Below are 17847 nucleotides of genomic sequence, written 5' to 3'. Positions count from 1 at the left end.
ATTTAATACATATATATTTGTTTAATTAAAATTAATAAAATTAATTAAAATTAAATTATTATTATTAACTTTATTTATATCCCGCCTTTCTCCCCACAGGGACCGAAGGTGGCTTACAACAATGGTTAAATACATTAATTAAAAACATAATTTAAAAACAAGATAAAACATATTTGCAGAACATGTCTTAAAAACAGCAGTCAGATAAAGGTGTAAAAGAGCACAGAGCAGCAGTTTATTAAAGGGATCCAGGCCTGTAACCAGGTGTTAAAAAAGGTATTAAAAGATGTTTAAAAAAATGATGTTTAAAAAGGCCAGGAACTCAGAAGGCTTGTCTGAACAGAAGAATCTTCAGGCCTCGCTGGAAGTTTCAAGAGAGGGAGCAGTTCTTGTTGCCAAATGCCCAGGAAAATGCATCACTATCTCACTGCCCTCAACCTGCTTTGATACCCCTGTGCTAATTTTGCTAAGGTAAGAAGCAGAATGCAAGCAATGTAGACCTAGATGCTTAGTGGAAGCCGCATGGCCAGCCACAAGCCGGTGCAAAAGGTGAAGACAAAGGAAGGGTAATGGGAAACTGTCCGTACGTGTAAAATAGAGACAGCTTTTCTATAAAAGTGTACTGAAAGCTTAACTTGTTGGGCTATTACTTTGCTCCTGTGTGGAGGAAACTCCCCATTTGCAAATGCCCGAAATAAAAGCTGACCCGTTTTCCTCCTAAGTAGTGTGCCTTGAAGTTTCTAAGCCTCACGGGTGAATGAAAGTGAATTTCATGAACAGTTCGTAAGTCAAGGGGGAGGGAATTCCATAGCGTTGGTGCCACTACTGAGAAGGCCCTAATTCTTGCCGCTGCCCCACGCACCTCCCTGGGCAGCGGCACTTGTAGAAACACCTTCTCTGATGACCTAAGACAGGGGTGTCAAACTCATTTCAAACAGAGCCGAACAGCATTCATGATAATAATATATAATAATAATATACAGTATTTATATACCGCCTTTCTTGGTCTTTATTCAAGACTTTATTCAAGGCGGTTTACATAGGCAGGCTTATTAAATCCACGCAGGGATTTTTACAAATTGAAAGAAGGTTCTTTCTTTCAAGAACCACTACATTCAAGGTGTTACACTCCGATCTGGTTTAACATTCTGGCCTCCATCCTCCCACGCTCCGAGCAGATGGAACAGCTCAGCTGCAGCTTGCCAGCTGCTTCAAGGTTGCATGGTGCCGGTGGCCTCGAACTGGCGACCTTGTGGATGTTAATCTTCAGGCAAATGGAGGCTCTATCCTCTAGACCAGACCTCCTGCCCTGCTGAGGTCATGATGCCTGCTGAAGGCCAGAAGTGATGTCATTGGGCAGGAAGTGATGTCATTAAACAGGTCATAACAAAAAATAACCATTTTTTCTCACTTAGGAATTCGTTAACTTCAAATGAGAGAAAACACGCAAATCTTGATCATATTTCAAGATATGGGAGAGCCCAATTTCCGTGGGGCTGCCCTTTCAGCAGTAACACCTCAGCACTGCTCAGCAGCTGAGAGCCGGAGGACCGGATAAAAAGCTTCCGTGGGCCGCAACCGGCCCCCGGGCCTTATGTTCGACACCCCTGATTTCAATGGTACAAGCCTCACTGAAATGACTGCCTTACGTTTGACACCCCTAGCCTGCTAGAATTTAAATGGTACAAGCCTCACTGAAACGACTGGGTGTTGGCCTTATGTCTGACACCCCTGACGTAAGAGGACGAGATGGATTATTTGGGAGCAGGCGGTCTCTGAGATACCCTGGCCCAGAGCAGGACAGGGCTTCCAAGGTCAGAACCAGCACCTTGAACTGGGCCTGGAAACGAATGGGCAGCCAGTGCAGCCGTTAGAGAAGCGGCCCGACGGAGTCAAACTGCCTGCCTCTAGTGACTAGTAAAAAATATAAATAAATAAATAAATAAAAATGCCCCTAGTGAGTGTGTACATACGGATATAGATATAATATACATATGTGTGTATAAGTGCACCTGTGCCTGCTAGGAAGAACTGGAGAGACTCCCCTCTGCCAAAGCCCCAGCACCAGCCACTCCCTCCCTGTGAGTGGCGGCTTCTTTGCGCATGCGCGTGCTCACAACTCCAGCCGCGCCCTCCTGAAGAGGAAGCTGCTGTGCGCATGCGTGCGCTCTCAAGCCCAGCCACGCCCTCTGTGAGGTGAGCGCTCGGAGCTTCTGTACGCATGCGCTCGCTCGCCACTCCTGCCGCTGCCTCCCCGTGATGAGAGCGCTCTGATGCGCCTGCGCGCCACTCTCCCTGCCTCCCTGTGAGGAGCGCTTAGGGCTTCTGTGCGCATGCGCACTCCTACGCGAGAGGGGAGCGAGGTGTTTTTGTGAACATGCGCGTGGTGGCCGTGCCACTCCGCGCTCGGTCTAGCTCCTCGGCGCTTCCTCAGCCCTGCGCGAGCCCGCTTTTCTGCGCATGCGCTCTGTCTCCTTCCGCCCCGTCACGGGGACGCGCGCGGAGGAGGGGTGGCCCCGCCCTTCCTGCCTGCCTGGAGCGAGGAGTGGAGGCGGCTGGCTGGGCCTGGGCTGCTGTTGCTGTTGCCGCTGAGGCGCCTCTCCCTCCGCCTCAGACTCCGCCGCCTGTGGTCGCCGGACAGGGACCGGGAGGGGAAGGAAGATGGCGGACTTGGACGAGCAGCAGCTCTCGGACGAGGAGAAGGTGAGGGGGGAGGGTGGTGGAGAAGGGGGGGCGCCTCCGCTCAGAGCGGTGGGGAGGGCGCCATAAACCCCCGGGCAGGGGAGGGCCGGGGCCGAGGGGGGAGGAGGAGGGCCGGCCGCAGGCGGTGTCCCCGGGACCGGGCCCTCCTTCCGCCCCGCCGCTCCTTGTACGGTCTGGGGCTGAAAATAGGCTCCCAGGCGCCGGGCTCGGGCGGGAGGGCGGATCCGGTGTCTGCTGGGCGAGCCCCGCCCCCCCTCAGCCACCCAGGCTCCTTCCTCTCTTCCGGGCAGCCCCGACATCTCAGCCCTCTCTGGGCGGGGGAGCAACTGTGGCACAACAGTCCTGCGAGGTAGGCCAGGCTGGGAGGGAGTGGCTCGTGATTGGCCCCTTTAGGAGGTGGAGGTAGCAACAGTGGCACAGCAGCCCTGCGAGGTAGGTCAGGCTGGGAGGGAGTGGCTCCTGAGTGGCCCCTCTCTAGGCGGAGGAGCAGCAGTGGCACAACAGCCCTGGGAGGTAGTTCAGACTGGGAGGGAGTGGCTCTTGATTGGCCTCTCTCTATGTTGTGGAGCGAACAGGGGTAGCAGTAGTGGAAGTCCTCTATCTCACCCTCCCTTTGTCGTCACAACCATCTTGTGAGGTAGGTCGGGCTGAGGGTTAGTGACTTCTGACTGGTTTTTCTATAGGTGGTGGAGGAGACAGAGGTGCTGGGTAGCAATAGTGGCAGCCTTCAAAGCAACAGCCCTGTGAGGTTGAGAGTTAGTGGCTCTTCTGATCCATCTCTAGGCAGTGGAGGAGACGGAGTTAGTAATAGTGGCAGTCCTTTTGTTATCACAACAACCCTGTGAAGTAGTTGAGGCTGAGAGTTAGTGGCTCTGAACTAGGGATCAACCCCCCTCATTTGTGCGCAGTGTGTGACCTTACTTCTAAGTAAGCAGGCAAGAGGATTGCAGTTGTATTTTTATTTAGGTATTTTTTCACATTTTTTGTTTTTGAACGTCATCCTTCCACCAAGGGAGCTCAGGGTGGCATATATATAGTTCATCTCCCCTTCCCCTTCTTTTGTAGTCACAACAGCCCTGTGAGGTTGGTGAGGCTGAGAGTTAGTAGCTCTTAAGGGACCCATCTCTAGGCAGTGGAGGAGACAGAGGTGCAGGGTTAGTCTTCAGGCTCCCCCGTTGTAGGAGGTTCACGTTCAAAGGGGACTTGGGCCTGAACTATGGAGCAAACCCCCTTTTGAACACAGCCTTACTTCTGAGTGAGCAGGCAGAAGATTGCTGTTTTGTTATTTTTATTTATTTTTTCACATTTTTATATAAATAATTCATCCTTCCTCTAAGACAGATTTTTCAACCTTTTCCATCTTGCAGCACGCCAAGAGCATGCTAAAGTTGTCAAGGCGCATAATCAGTTTTTTTGACAAGACACACACCATGCTGCTAGTGGGTGAGGGGTTTCACATCCCCCAATGGCCACCCCTAAACTCCCACAGCACACCTACAGACCTTTCACAGTGCACCAGTGTGCCATGACACACTGGTTGAAAATCAGTGCTCTAAGGAGCTCAGTGTGACGTATGTAGTTCATCATCCCCCCTCCTTTTGTCCTCACAACAGACCTGTGTGGTAGGTGATGCTGACAGTGAGTGGCTCTTGACTGGCCCAAGGTCACCCTGGAAGTTTTTACGACTGAGCAGGGATTTGAACCCCGATCTTCAAAGCCCAACTTCCAAATCACCAGGACACTGTCCTGGCTCTCCTGTTTCTTTTAGCATCAATTTGTGGCCGAATCCTATCTAATTTTCCAGTGCAGTTGTAGCTGTAATGCATCCCTGAAGTAAGGGAACAAACATTCCCTTATAATGAGAAGACTTCTATGACTGCTCTTCCCCCACATTGAAGGTTGCAGCACATGCCCTGTTGGCATGGCTGCATCAATGCTGGACAGTTGAATAGGATTGGGCCCCCAGTTGGGCCTTAGATGCTCATTGACAGTAGTGACAGTGATTTTTTTTAAAGGTTTGGTTCTCTTCTTTAGTGAATCTTTGTGGGGATTATTATTTCACATATAATTTATTTATTGGGATTTTTATATATTTTTGGTGACACTGAATTATCAACAAGGATAGTTATTTTGGATTTTCATGCAGAGGATGATCTTGAGGATATGATATGACATTTGTTTCACTTGAGGAAAAAAAGTCCTTCAGTTCAGTTCTATTTTTTATTTTTAAAAGGTTGCTAATATTTGGTTCCCTAAATTGTTGCCATTGGTTTTTGAGAGAGAACTTGATGGAGAAGTCTAGGTAGCTTTTTGTGCATTTCTTCTCTTCTCTCTCTGTCTTTTTCTTTCTCTCCTTCTGCAAATCTGAGCCTGGGTAATATCTCCTCCATCTATGGTGGGCACTTTAAGATTTGAATCTTAGTAAGGTTATGTTTAAAGAGCACATCACAGTCTTCTAGAAATGACTGTTCAGTGTAGCACTTGGGGGTCGCTTCACACATTACAAAGCAGCATTTTACCATCAAGCATATTCTTGGTGGAATATAAGTGTACATGTAGAGCAGTTATTTTCAATCTTTTTCATTTTGCTGCACACTGACAAGGCGCTAAAATTGTCAAGGCACACCATCATTTTTTTTTTACAATTGACCAGTCATACTGCTTTGTCAGTCAGAGGCTCACATCCTCCAATGGTCCTACTAATAAATGACTCTTCCCAAACTCCTGCTGCACACCTGTGGACCATTTGTGACATGCCAATGTGCTGTGGCACATTGGCTGAAAATTTCTGAGTGGAGTAACAGATGCATGCATTGACAAGCATTTGACTTGTCACATTCATGCTTTTACTTTAAGTGTATATGTAAAACACTGATGGAGACTTTTTAATCCATGTGACCTTCCCTCATCCTTTCTGAAAAGGGTAGTTGTAATTTGTGTAATTAGAATTTGTGATAAATCAAGAAATAACCTCTCTGGTGAGAAACCAGAGCTGCTTTTCATCTTTTGTTAAAGGGGTGCCTCATAATACAAACAGATATTCCTCCTTACATAATTTCACAATTCTTGAGGATGAACAAATATGGAGTTTATTTTTAATGTCACAGTTCATATTTTTAATTTTTTTCTTGATATGGCAGCTCAGGGAGGGAGGATAAGGCCTGTGCTGTTCAGCAAGAGCACCTTGCCTCCAGAGTCATCAGTTGGAGGCAGATCTCAAAGAGGGCCAGGTTAAGGAACAACCTGCAGTACATAACCTGTGTCTCACATTGACCTATCTTTCCTTCACATTGAAATTCACTGCAATAGCAAATGCAAGAGGTTTTAGAGCCAGGGTCTTGTGGTTTAAATGCGAAATGGTGATGCACAGTTTGCATTGTCTTTATGTAACACTGTGCTGCTTTCCCTTGTCATAAAAGTAATGTTTAGGATGCTAGCAGCTAGAACAATGTGTGGGTGTTCTTAAACACCCACTATGCACAGCTTTACATCTTACTACAATGAAAATGTTAATGTGCATGAAGAAAATTTAAATAAGAAGCTAAAGTAGCTTAAATGACTCATTCTACTTCCTATGGGTAACTTTGTACATGCTGTTTAGATGAAATTTATCATGGTTGGATTTTGTTTTCACTCAATACAGTAGTATTTATGGATACTGAGATCAATCTCTTCTTATTCCCAGCAAAAAGTTTTTGATGGCAATCCTATAATGTATTTGTGAGTTAAGTTTCATTGAACTTGGTTGGCCTTGCCCTTGAGTAGGCAGGCATAGAATCAGTCTGCATGATAGGGCATTATTTTCATGTCTAACAAAGCAATTGATTTCTGTGGTTTAATCATATCTTCCATAATACTGCTTCCTTTTAGCGCTGTTTTGTTACAGAACTATTTGTCCCAGTGTAATTGACAGGCTTTTTAACCAATAGCAGCAGTACCTTCTGGGTCAGTCGTGCCTAGTAGGTAGATAGTGTCTCCAGTCACTTTTGGGAATGTATTTTCTAAACCAGTGTTTCTCAGACTGTGGGTCAGGACCCACTAGATGGGTTGCAAGCCAATTTCAGGTGGGTTCCTATTCTTTTCAATTGGGGTTTTATTTTTAATATATTAGACTTGATGTGACCACGTGACTGCATTTGGTGAAATGTTACAGAACTGTACTTTTAGCAGGCTACTGTGTAATTTCAGTAACTGTGAATAGGATGGCAGTCTTTGGGATGTTTGGGGAGTTTTTAAATAACAGGTCATCAACTGCTTGGTAGGTTAGAAGGGTACTTTTTATTTTAAATAAATTTTTAAACTTGTTGTAAACTTTTAATTTACTTAATCTGATTTTATTTTGTTGAATGGAGGTTGTTAAAAATTTTCCTACTTGATGATGTCCTTTCCAACATGACATCACTGCTAGGTTAATGGTGTTACTTTGGTGGGTTTCAACAGACTATCATTCTAAAAACTGGGTTCTGGTGCCAAAATATTTGAGAACCACTGCTGTATGATATATTGAAGGTAATTCTGTCCTGTATTCTTTTAGGAGAGTAAGGATGCAATTTTAGGCAGGTTTATTTCGAGACTAGTCAGCATTAGGATTCCAGAATACATAAAAAGCAACGGTCTCATACTGTTTGGATCCATGTAATGAACTTGGGCTTGAAGACTGTGTTTGTTACCAAGGTGATGTATGTGCTGTCTATGCATGTATTAAATATAAATTGCTTTGCAAGTTTTCAGGAAGTGTGAGAAGTTGTGTGTGAGACTCAATTCTAGTTAATGGCACTTCAAAGAAAACCTGCATCGAAAGCAGCAGAATTATCTTGAGATCCAGTTTGTTCTAGAAAGTTAGGCATTGACTGTTGATGTTCATAATATACTTGCCAGTATTAACTAGTTTGCATTGGTTGGTGTGTTGGGGATACACCACCATTTGATGCTTGGAGAAATAGTCAGAGAAAACTTACAGTAAGTGTGTATGACTTGCATGTCATTACTCAAACAAGTTGGAGCTATATTATATAAGCAAACAAAATGAGTCTGCCAACATAAACACTAAGCTTGCAGAACCACTGTGACCCCTGTACAGGTATTTTCTGCAACTGCCTCAGAAGTTCTGTAGAGAAAGACACAGGAGTCATAAACTGTAACCCACATTTGGTAAATGTTTCAGTAGAGCAGAGGAAATGTATTGGTAATGAGAGTCAGGGTGGTGTAGTGGTTTGGGAGGTGGACTTAGATCTGGAAGATCCAGGTTCAAATCCCCCCTCAGCCAAAAAGCTTCCTGGGTGACCTTGGGCCAGTCACTTTCTCTCAGTCTCACCTACCTCACAGGGTTGTTGTGAGGACAAAAGGAGGGGAGCAGCTGTGTAAACCGCCCTGAGCTCTTTGGAGAAAGGGTGGTATAAAAATGTGAATAAATAATGTTCATGTGGGGTCAATCAGTCACTTGCGTGTTCTGTTGGCATAGCATTTTTCCTACCTGTTGCCTGAATTGCAAATAAAATGCTAAGCAGAAGAAACAATTTCTGGTTTCCCATTTTTCATCAAGCACAGAAATGTATGTAATACAGGATATTCTCAGAAAATAGATTCTGGGGAACTGTCAAGACCCAGTCTTGCTCCCATCTCAGATTCCTATGCTCAGTTTGCAGAATAGTGGTCCTTGCTACTATGGAGTTTCCCTCTCAGCTGTGTTTTTGCTCTTGATTTGTCCATGGTTCTATGCTTAGCTGTCTTGTCATTCCTCTATCTGGTCTAATGAGGAGTTGGACAGAATAATGACATTGATTTGGGTTTGACTATCCAAGTAAAGATGTTCCCTTTACTAAAATCTGTACGCTTTTTAAAAAGGAAAATGAAAATGTATTAAGCAGTGGTTTGAGTAGGCTTGAATGGAAAGAATTTGAGGAACTTTATTTCTGAACAAGGAACACTACTCAGCATGTATAGTTCAACGTAGTACATTAAATGTTCCTATACCATTCAATTCACACTTCAGTACACCTGTACCATTTCCAAAACTCTGCAGTTATAGGATCAGGTATGAGCTTTGTGCTCACACGTTCCTCCTTTCCCTTTTTATGCCAGGCTTAATACTTCCTGGTTTTTCAGCAAACTCTGGTTTCCATGATATCCAGATGGACTGACCATGACTTACACTAGCCCTTTAAACCAGATGCAGATTGTGTTCTTGTTCTCCTGAGCTTGAAGAGCTCATAACATTCAAACTAGCAACTGTTTTGAAGTGGCAAATGGTGGTTTGCCAAAACTTGGGAGGTTATTAAGGTGGGTATGGAGGACAGGCGGGGTTCATTCCTAGTCCTCCAAACTCTGACTTGGAAATGTTATGTCTGAACCAAACCTCCTAAGCAATGCTAATTTGACATTGTCCGTGTTCTCTTAGTGTTAATATCCTGGAGCAGTAGTCTCCAAACCACAGCCTGTGGTGCACTGGGATTTTTGCTCCAGGCACGGTGGTGGGGAGGCCTTACTCTTCTGCCCTGCAGCCACCATTTGTCACGCCCAACTTTTGCAGAGCCTCGCATGGGGCAGCTGCTTCATCTGCCTGTTGCCCCAGAAGGCCCTGTGTTCCAATTTCCCAGGGGAAGTAGCTCCCTGGCATGAGATTCTGTAAAGATCGGGCACAGTGAGCAGTGGTTGTGGGGCAGAACGTTAAGGCCTTGTCACCACCATACCATGTACAGAGCAAAAATCCACGTTTTTGCTCCAGATCCAGGCCTTGGGCTGGAGGCCCATACTGTAGAGCAAGGGTGACCAAACCCTAGTCCTGGGGCCACTTGCGACCCTTGGGGGTTCCCAATCAGGCCCTTGGGAAGCCCCCAGTCTTCAATGAACCTCTGGCCCTCCAGAGACTTGCTGGAGCCCATTCTGGCCCGATGCAGCTGCTCTCAGCATCAGGATGACTGTTCGACCTCTCACCTGGGCTGTGGGACAAGGGCTCCCTCCACTACTTGCTGTTTCACATTTGTGATGCAGCAGTGGCAGTGAAGGAAAGGCTGACCTTGCTTTGTGCAAGGCCTTTTATAGGCCTTGAGCTACTGCAAGATCTTCATTCATTCATATAAGTTTCATCTCTAATAAATTCATTTATGTAAATTTATTCAAATTTTAAATGTAAATTAATTCTTTTTTTTCCCCGGCCCCCGACACAGTGTCAGAGAGACGATGTGGCCCTCCTGCCAAAATGTTTGGATATCCCTACTCTAGAGTGGAGTCAGTGACAAAGTTATTCACACTGCACAGAGCTCAGCTTGGGAAGCAAAGCCTCCTGCCTAATTTGCTTCATGTGACACAGACTGAGCTCCGTGCAGATGCTTCAAGGAGCTTTGCAATCTGGAAGTTCAGATTGACATGATGGCACCTAGCCCCTTTTTCTGAAAAGGTTGCCAACCCACGCTGTAAAATATTAAACTAGCATTTTTTTAAGTGAGAGTTTTGAGTGCAGACACAAGCTGACATTCTCTTTGGAGTGAGATGAAAAGCCACATCTCTTTAGGGGGCAACTTGGGAAACCCCACCATATCAGAGGACTATGTGTATAACCTTACATTAGATGACTCGTGGCGTGAAAATGACAGGTCTCCTTTGTCAGAGAACAAAGACTGTTGAGCACTGACAAATACATGTGCTGTTTCATCTCTGTACCATTTGAGTTCCCATGCACAAGGATGAGAGTTGAGAAGACTGGGAAGAGAATTGATGCCACATATATAGCTGGACTTGTTTCCTATTACTAAGTTTGCTATTGATTTTTCAAAGGCTGCTTTATATTATCTGCTTTGCTGTTATGGACTTATAATGCTTGCTTGTAAAATGTGATTAATGCAGGCTGCAATCCTGCCTGCAATCCTATGCACGTTTACCTGGGGGTAAGTCCCATTCAACTTGGTGAGACTTATTTCTGAGAACATGTGCATAGGATTGTGGCGTTTGTCCCCTTTTGCACTGCCACTGAAGTGGGCAGGAGGTCTGGTCTAGAGGGTAGAGCCTCCGTCTGCCTGAAGATAACATCCACAAGGTTGCCAGTTCGAGGCCACCAGCACCGTGCGACCTTGAAGCAGCTGACAAGCTGAAGCCGAGCTATTCCATCTGCTCTGAGCGTGGGAGGATGGAGGCCAGAATGTGAAGCCAGATCGGAATGAAACACCTGAATGTAGTGGTTCTTGAAAGAAAGAACCTTCTTTCATTTGTAAAAATCCCTATTTAATAAGGGATTTAGATAATCTTGCCTATGTAAACCGCCTTGAATAAAGTCTTGAATAAAGACCAAGAAAGGCAGTATATAAATACCTGTTGTTGTTGTTGTTGTTGTTAGGCCCAGCATAGATGAAGGTACTGTGATGTTTTCATGTGAGGGCTACCCTGTTCCCCTTCTATATTGAGAAATGGTTTTCCAAGCTTTGTGCACAGAGCTCCTATGTACCCATCTGGAATTCTGTGAAACTGAGTTGTGCCCACATTTCTCCAAGTCTTTCTCAAGAAATGACAATTACATCTCCTGGGCCTTATTCCTGCACCAAAGTCTTTATTGATTGAAACTAAGGTGGGTTTGAGAGGTAAGAAGGGATGAAAAATACTTTAGATTATCAGGTATGATGGTACCACGCTATCCTAGGGTTTAGATTCTTTTTCCTGTGTTTGAGGCAGTGATTGTTCAGGGAGGCTGCCACTGAACTAGTGATGGTCCTTTCTTGATCAGCAGGAATCTGGTTTGGCCAAAGCATGTTTGATGTGACAATCGTGCATAATCTCAGTATGTATGAATGTTGGAATTGGGAGTCTATAACTCTTCTTTGACTACTAGCCAGGCTTCAACTGACCTCCAGTGCCCTATTTCTCTGCTCCACCCCATAAACTCTCTCATGACATACTCTCCAGATATTTATGATTCACTCCAGTGGGACTATACTAAAAATGTCTTTGAGCATAGTAGCAGTTCCTTTTCACTGAACAGGTGCAGCCTACCCCCATGCACAGTTAAGAAAAAGGGCCTACAGAACAAATGGTGATGCTCCTCTCCAAGTTGCTGCACAACAAAATACGGTCCTGGTTTTTTGCCTTTTTTAAAAAACTTATCTAAGACAGGAATTTGGTGCAAAATCTAGGGTTCTCCCTCTTTCCAAGGTGGGAAACTTTGCTGCAAAGAGCCCAGTTTTCATGGGGCAATACGGAGAGCTTCATGAGAAAATCTTGCTACTCAGTTAAGTTTGGCTTTCAGTGAGGGTGCTCAAATCGCACAGGGGCTGTTGTGAAGATGACCTGTGCACAAACACACAGGAATGGAGCAAAAACTGCTCAGTACATCTGGGGAAGTGTAAGTCCTCCTCCTTTCTGTGTGGTCTGTAAAAGAGGGGATTTCTCTTTCTCCCTAGCTAGGCTTTTTCAGGAGAATACACATTCCTTTGCCCCCAAAATCTAGTCTTTTTTTTTTTTTTTTTTTTGGCAACTGCCATCCAGTGACAATGAGAGGAGTGTTTTATCTCTTCAAATGGCAAGAGATGAAGCATCTGTAAAAGTCTTTCGTAGCGTATTTGTATGCTTGATCATTTTGATGTCTTAAAATATGGCTCATGCTTTTGAGTTGTGCAGTCCATCGCTGGAAACTGAGACCAAAAAAGGCCAATCATGCATACTGTATTGTTCTACATGACATGTTACTAATGCAATATATCTCAAACTGACTAAATTGCCAGGAATTGTTTGTATGCTATATTTCTCTCAAGAAATCCCTTCATATTGCAGAAAATTCTGGGGCACATTTTAGAATGCACGCTTGAAGTGCATTGCCCAAGTTCTCTTGGGCCTTTCCATTGCCCCATACAAATTAAGGTAATGTTCTAAAATGTGCTCATGGCTTTCCTACAGCTGCACACTGCAGGGAAAGATTGGTACTGGAGGACAAAAGATTGGTGCTAGGGGAAGCTGAACTGCCACAACGGAATTAACTGAGGAGCACCAGGGGTTTCTAGGAATGTAGCTTTAAAGCCCTTGTGCTAAGTGCAAAGGCCTTGGCAGTTGCATGCTTACAGGGTCAGTTTCAGGGTTCCCTGGAATGCAGTTGCCTGTCACAGAGCAGTCTTCCTTTGGGAACATCGATTCTCATTTCCTTGCATATGCTATTATTTGATCCTTTTCAGAATCCATTTCCAGTTTGTTGACTGGGGTGAACTATTTGATTACTAGGACAGGTAAAATTTCAAGCCTTCTGTGTGTGTCAGTTGTTTGCCTATCAGTGTTATCTGAATGTGGTGAGCATTTCAGGAAACAGTTTTAAGGAGTTCTGTTAGGAAAAGAGACTGATGGGGACAAGTTGTCCACCATATTGCTGGTGTGGGTGTTTGCAGTGTAAGGGTGCTAATTTCAATATGAGAAGGTTGCTGTGCTTGTAGAAAGAAGAATTTCAGTAGCTGCTGAATGGAGGAGAAGCTGCATCCACTGAATTTCTGTGTAACTCTTAAAGGCTCCTGTAAAACTGCCTGTCCTATGTTGAATCTGACAGTGGACTAAATTAGGAAAAAATGTAGGGAAGCTGTTTGAATGCTTAACTAGGCAGCATATATAGTATCTGAATCTTGGGAGCCTTGTAACCAGTTCATGACCACTGCTTTTGCCAAGATTTTTCAGTCTGTACCTTTTCTGTAATGAACAGGGTAGGGATTTATGAAAGGCTGTATAAGAAGAGTTTGTCCCAATTGGATGATATGAGGAAATAGATCATGTAAAAGAAACCTTTTGAGAGCCATTGCTTCCTGGTCTAACTCAGCTATTCTCAAACTTTCTAGTCTTCAGCACCCTTTACACTCTTAAAAAGGGTATCAGAAAGCCCTGCTAACACATGAGTGGATTCACATGGGAGCCCAAGAGTGCTGGCACATACACGGGTGGCACAGCACCAAGCCTAATGCTGAAAACTGGCGAAGAGCCAAGACAGAAGGAAATGAGGAAGGAGAGCCATGAACTGGGGAGATGGGAGGGAAAGGGGAACAAACTGGGCAGGAGGCAAATGACAGTCACATGAGGTGCTTGTGTTGCCCCTGGAAGGGTCTCAGAGAGCCCCAGGGCTCCTAGGAGTACACTTCGAGAAGTGCTGGTCTAGCTTGTTTTACAAACAGTGGAAGGCTACAAGGATGCCTTTGCAAGCTAGTTTAAATGACTATTATGCACTGATCCTACTTTGTGTGATCACACACTTTGTGGCCAGGGTTGAGATACTTTAGATTCTGAAGACGATAGTTTGTTGTTCAGCTACTGTATATCAGCTGCCAAAGTAGTAAAAGTAATAGGCAAAAAAAAAAAATCCCTAATACTTCATACCATAAGAGCAGTTTTGGTACAATCATTATTAGTGCTGCATGTTTCATTTTAATATTAAAGCATCTCACAAACATGGCAAAAGGTGGAATTGGTATAGATAAGAGAAGTAATCTATCAAACTTGCCTGCCTTTGTGCACACCTTAAGATATGAAGACAGGGACCTTCATGTAGGTCCTTCATGTTTCTTTGCAAAGGTGCATGTTTGCTAAATATTGAATTATTTTGTTTTTCATAACTTTCCCTTTCCTCCGAAGAGCTCAGAAGATGACATATGATTGTCCTGTTTTGTCCTCACACCAACCCCGAGACACCCTTTTTTAGTGGAAATTAGAAACTAGACCTGCCAAGTCAACCTTCCCTGGTTCCCTCAACCAAATTAGACATGTGGCATATCTTGTGTGATGGGAAGCAAGGATGGGTGGAGTAGGCAATGTGTTCAGTGCAAAAGAGCAGCAGGAAAGGGCTTGGCCCTACATGATTTCCCCCAAAAGCACCTTCACAAACAATGTTGGTTCTGGTAGGGTTTATTTCTATCTCTGAGCCCAGTCAAAAGAAGAGCAGCTGAAGTTTTTGCAAAGCTCAGGCAGAGAGGAAGGGTTCAGTGACACTCACAGACACCTTCTCTACATGAAACTTCCCTCCTTGTTATGGGTTGTATCCTCAGTTTAGTCATGACTCAGTGAACTTAGCGCACAACACTATATGTGGTTGCCTCTGTGTTTTAAAATGTAAGTGGTCCTATTGCCATTTGGAACTGAAGTGTGTGTTTTCTTCCTAAAATCTTACTTTGTTCACTATGGTAGTTATTGCTTTAGTTCATTCAGATATGAACTACTGTAGCTTGACTTCAAGAAGTCATAATGACACTGAGTGTGGACGTTGTCATTGCCTTATATGGATATGTACTTGCCAAGGGGTTTCGTCTTTTAACCAAATCAGTTTCCGTTGTGGGCATGAACAGGAAGGTTAGTGGTTAGGAAGAGCATCTCATTTCATCTCATCTCATGTATGCCTTTCTTTAAACAACCCTCATCTATTTTGACATTCAAGAAGAGGTAGAATAGTAATAGTACACTTCTGGTTGAGTCTTGACTATAATGGCAGGAGCAAAGAGACAGGGCTGTCCAATATTCAGTTTTTGGATGTGCTATCTTCTGCTTTTAAATGCTGTCTTTTAACTTTTAAAGCATTACATGAAAGCAATGAAGCTAATGTACTTGTTCTTGTTTCTTGATTTGAAGCCATTTTGCCTTGCATCTCAGCTAAGCATCTTAACATACTTATAAACTGGGGTGGCCAGCCTTTCAGTTTTAGGGCTCCTGGTATGGTTGTGTAAAGGAGAGAATTTCAGCTTGTCATCTGTGAGATGGTCCCCAGCTGCACCTGCTGAGGTTCCTTCCTACACAATTGTTAAAGGTCCAGGAGCCCTAATGAAGAAAGGTTGGTAACCCCTCATGTAAACAGATAGCAAAATTCAAATGAATATGGTATAATGGCCACAAAGTAATGTATGATGAATTTGTCTTTGCTTTCTAAATGCATTTTATAAAGCTCAGGAATTCACAGAAAAACGTGTTCAGTCTGTTGCATGGGGTGGGGTGGGGGTAGCAGAGGAAACCAACAGCTAAGGTTGCCAAGTATCAACAGCTGTAGCTCATCCATGCCAGTTGTAAGGCTTTTTAGATGTGAGGCCCTTTAGGGCAGGGAACCATATTTTCATTTACTTTGCTAAAGTACTTTTTTATTGAAATGTGGTATAAATATTTTAATAAAAATGCACTTGCTTCATCCCAGATAGGCAAGGCTGTGTTGTATATGTTTTTCCCTTTATAAGACTACAAATTGCTAAAAGGTGTATCTTCCATTTCAGGTGCGCATAGCAGCAAAGTTCATTATCCATGCTCCCCCAGGTGAATTCAATGAGGTCTTTAATGGTGAGTATTTATATTATGTTCTGATGCTCATATCCATTGTTTTCAGTACCTTTTTGTGTGGATTAAAAAATATAAATGTTACACTAGTCATGATGACATGTATACAAATTGCTTGTTCCCATAATTTTTTAAAACTGATATTTAACTTCCTGTGTTTTACTGAGAATTTAATGCTCTGGTGTGTTTGAAACAACAAAAATATAAAATTTAAATTTGACCCAGTAATAAAAACAGATTGCAGAGCTGTAGATTCAAGATATTTCAGAAGATATTCTATTTAAATATCTGAGCTTAAAGGTGGTGCAACTAGTTTCAGCATTACTTTGAGACTACTTTTGATTTGCTGTCTGTAGGTGACGTCCCTGTTTTCCCATACTTAAGAGAAACTTAGTTATATAGTTTCTGAGAAACTTAGTTTTATAGAAAGAACCAATAATAGCTAATTGTGCACAAGTTTCTTTAAAGTTGTAGTGCTTTGCAAAAAACTATCGCGATGATGGATTCACTATCATATGTCAAAAGTACTAGAAATTATGTGTTCTCTGCTTCAGGCCAAGTTGATAATAGCACAGTAATGTTAACATTCTGTAAATAAATATACAGGGAGGTCCCATATCTGCAGATCCTATATCCGTGGATGTGGGAGGGCCCCCACACTCCACCCCTGCACTCCAAGGGCAAAGGGAGCTGCACTTCCTCACCTCCAGAGGGTATTCTTTTTTATTATACTTATGACAAATAAATAAAACCAATAAACAGTGTCAAAAACTAAAAACACAACTAAACAACCAAATCTACTACCCACTGGAGGGTGTTCTGAGCCCCACAGAGGCTGCACACATCTAGCCACGGCCTCTGTATTACTGTTTAAAGCAAAAAATGTGACTTCCAGTTTTTCGTCAAAACTGAAAGTGATGTTTTTAATACCTAATAAGGCATAGGGAGGCCCAGGGAAATGGGGCATTCCACCTCCCCGTATCTGCAGATTTGGCCTTCCACAGGGGGTTCTGGAACAGAATCCCTGTGAATATGGGGCCACACCTGTAACATCATATGTGGTTTATATCAAAATATGCCACATATACCAAGCTCTGAAGGTATTGGGGACCAAAATTAAAATTTATTTGAAGGTTTAAAGTCTTTTACAGGACCAACATTTGTGGCCACTAGAATAGAAAGTAGTTCAGAAGAAATGGAGAATAAGATTTGGTTCCTCATGGGGTAAGCATACAGTTGTCTTAAACAGAAACAGGAATGTTTTCATTGGAAATGGAAACTGTGTTGCAGATAGTTAATTTTTTGTTCCATTAATGATTTTGGAGAAAAGGCAGCTTTCTGGCTTCTGTTGTCACAAACAAATAGCCCCACCCCTTACATTTCTGTTAGGTATTTAGCATCAAAAAGCTATCCATTTGAGAGAGAGAGTGTGTGTTTGCTCAAGCTTAATTTTCTGGCTGTAGTCTAATACTGTATATGTTACGTCAGAATTAATGGAGTGAGACATTATGTTCATTGTATTGAAAACATGGTAAACCTAAAACTGACTCTTATAAAAGAGGACTAATTAATTATGGAATATCAACTGATGAGTGATGAGTGATGAGTCACTTTCCACAGTGACTTTGGAAAGATGACTAAGAAACTCATTCTGAAGTCCTGTATTTGTGTGATGAGAGATCTATTCCATTATTTTGTCTGTTCCATTAATAAGGACAAAAGTACAACAATTCAGTCCATCTATTAGCTTGAGCCAATTTTGTCTGTTCAGCACATTGTTGATTACGTATTTGGAGACAGAATAGAGAATCCATTGTAAAAGTAGCTATCTTTGTAATCACAGAGGCAAAATTGTACCAAAATGTGGTAGTTTGGCAAAATAAT

The 17847-nt window shown here is 43.3% G+C and overlaps 1 protein-coding gene across 1 annotated transcript in view; it reads left to right on the top strand.

Annotated features, from left to right (window-relative positions):
- The first annotated feature begins 2440 nt into the window (after window positions 1-2440).
- CAPZA2 (capping actin protein of muscle Z-line subunit alpha 2) overlaps window positions 2441-17847 on the top strand; it is a 31002-nt gene continuing 15595 nt past the window's right edge. Inside the window, exons 1-2 of the mRNA XM_066633978.1 lie at window positions 2441-2703; window positions 15903-15966. Coding sequence (XP_066490075.1) covers window positions 2662-2703; window positions 15903-15966 — 106 coding nt within the window. The 5' untranslated portion in view covers window positions 2441-2661. The remainder of the gene's footprint in view (window positions 2704-15902; window positions 15967-17847) is intronic.

Source organism: Tiliqua scincoides, chromosome 7, assembly GCF_035046505.1.
Source record: "Tiliqua scincoides isolate rTilSci1 chromosome 7, rTilSci1.hap2, whole genome shotgun sequence".
In the NCBI taxonomy this organism is placed as follows: domain Eukaryota; kingdom Metazoa; phylum Chordata; class Lepidosauria; order Squamata; family Scincidae; genus Tiliqua; species Tiliqua scincoides.
Note: the sequence above shows the minus strand (reverse complement) of the source record. Positions and strands in the feature narration are given on the sequence as shown.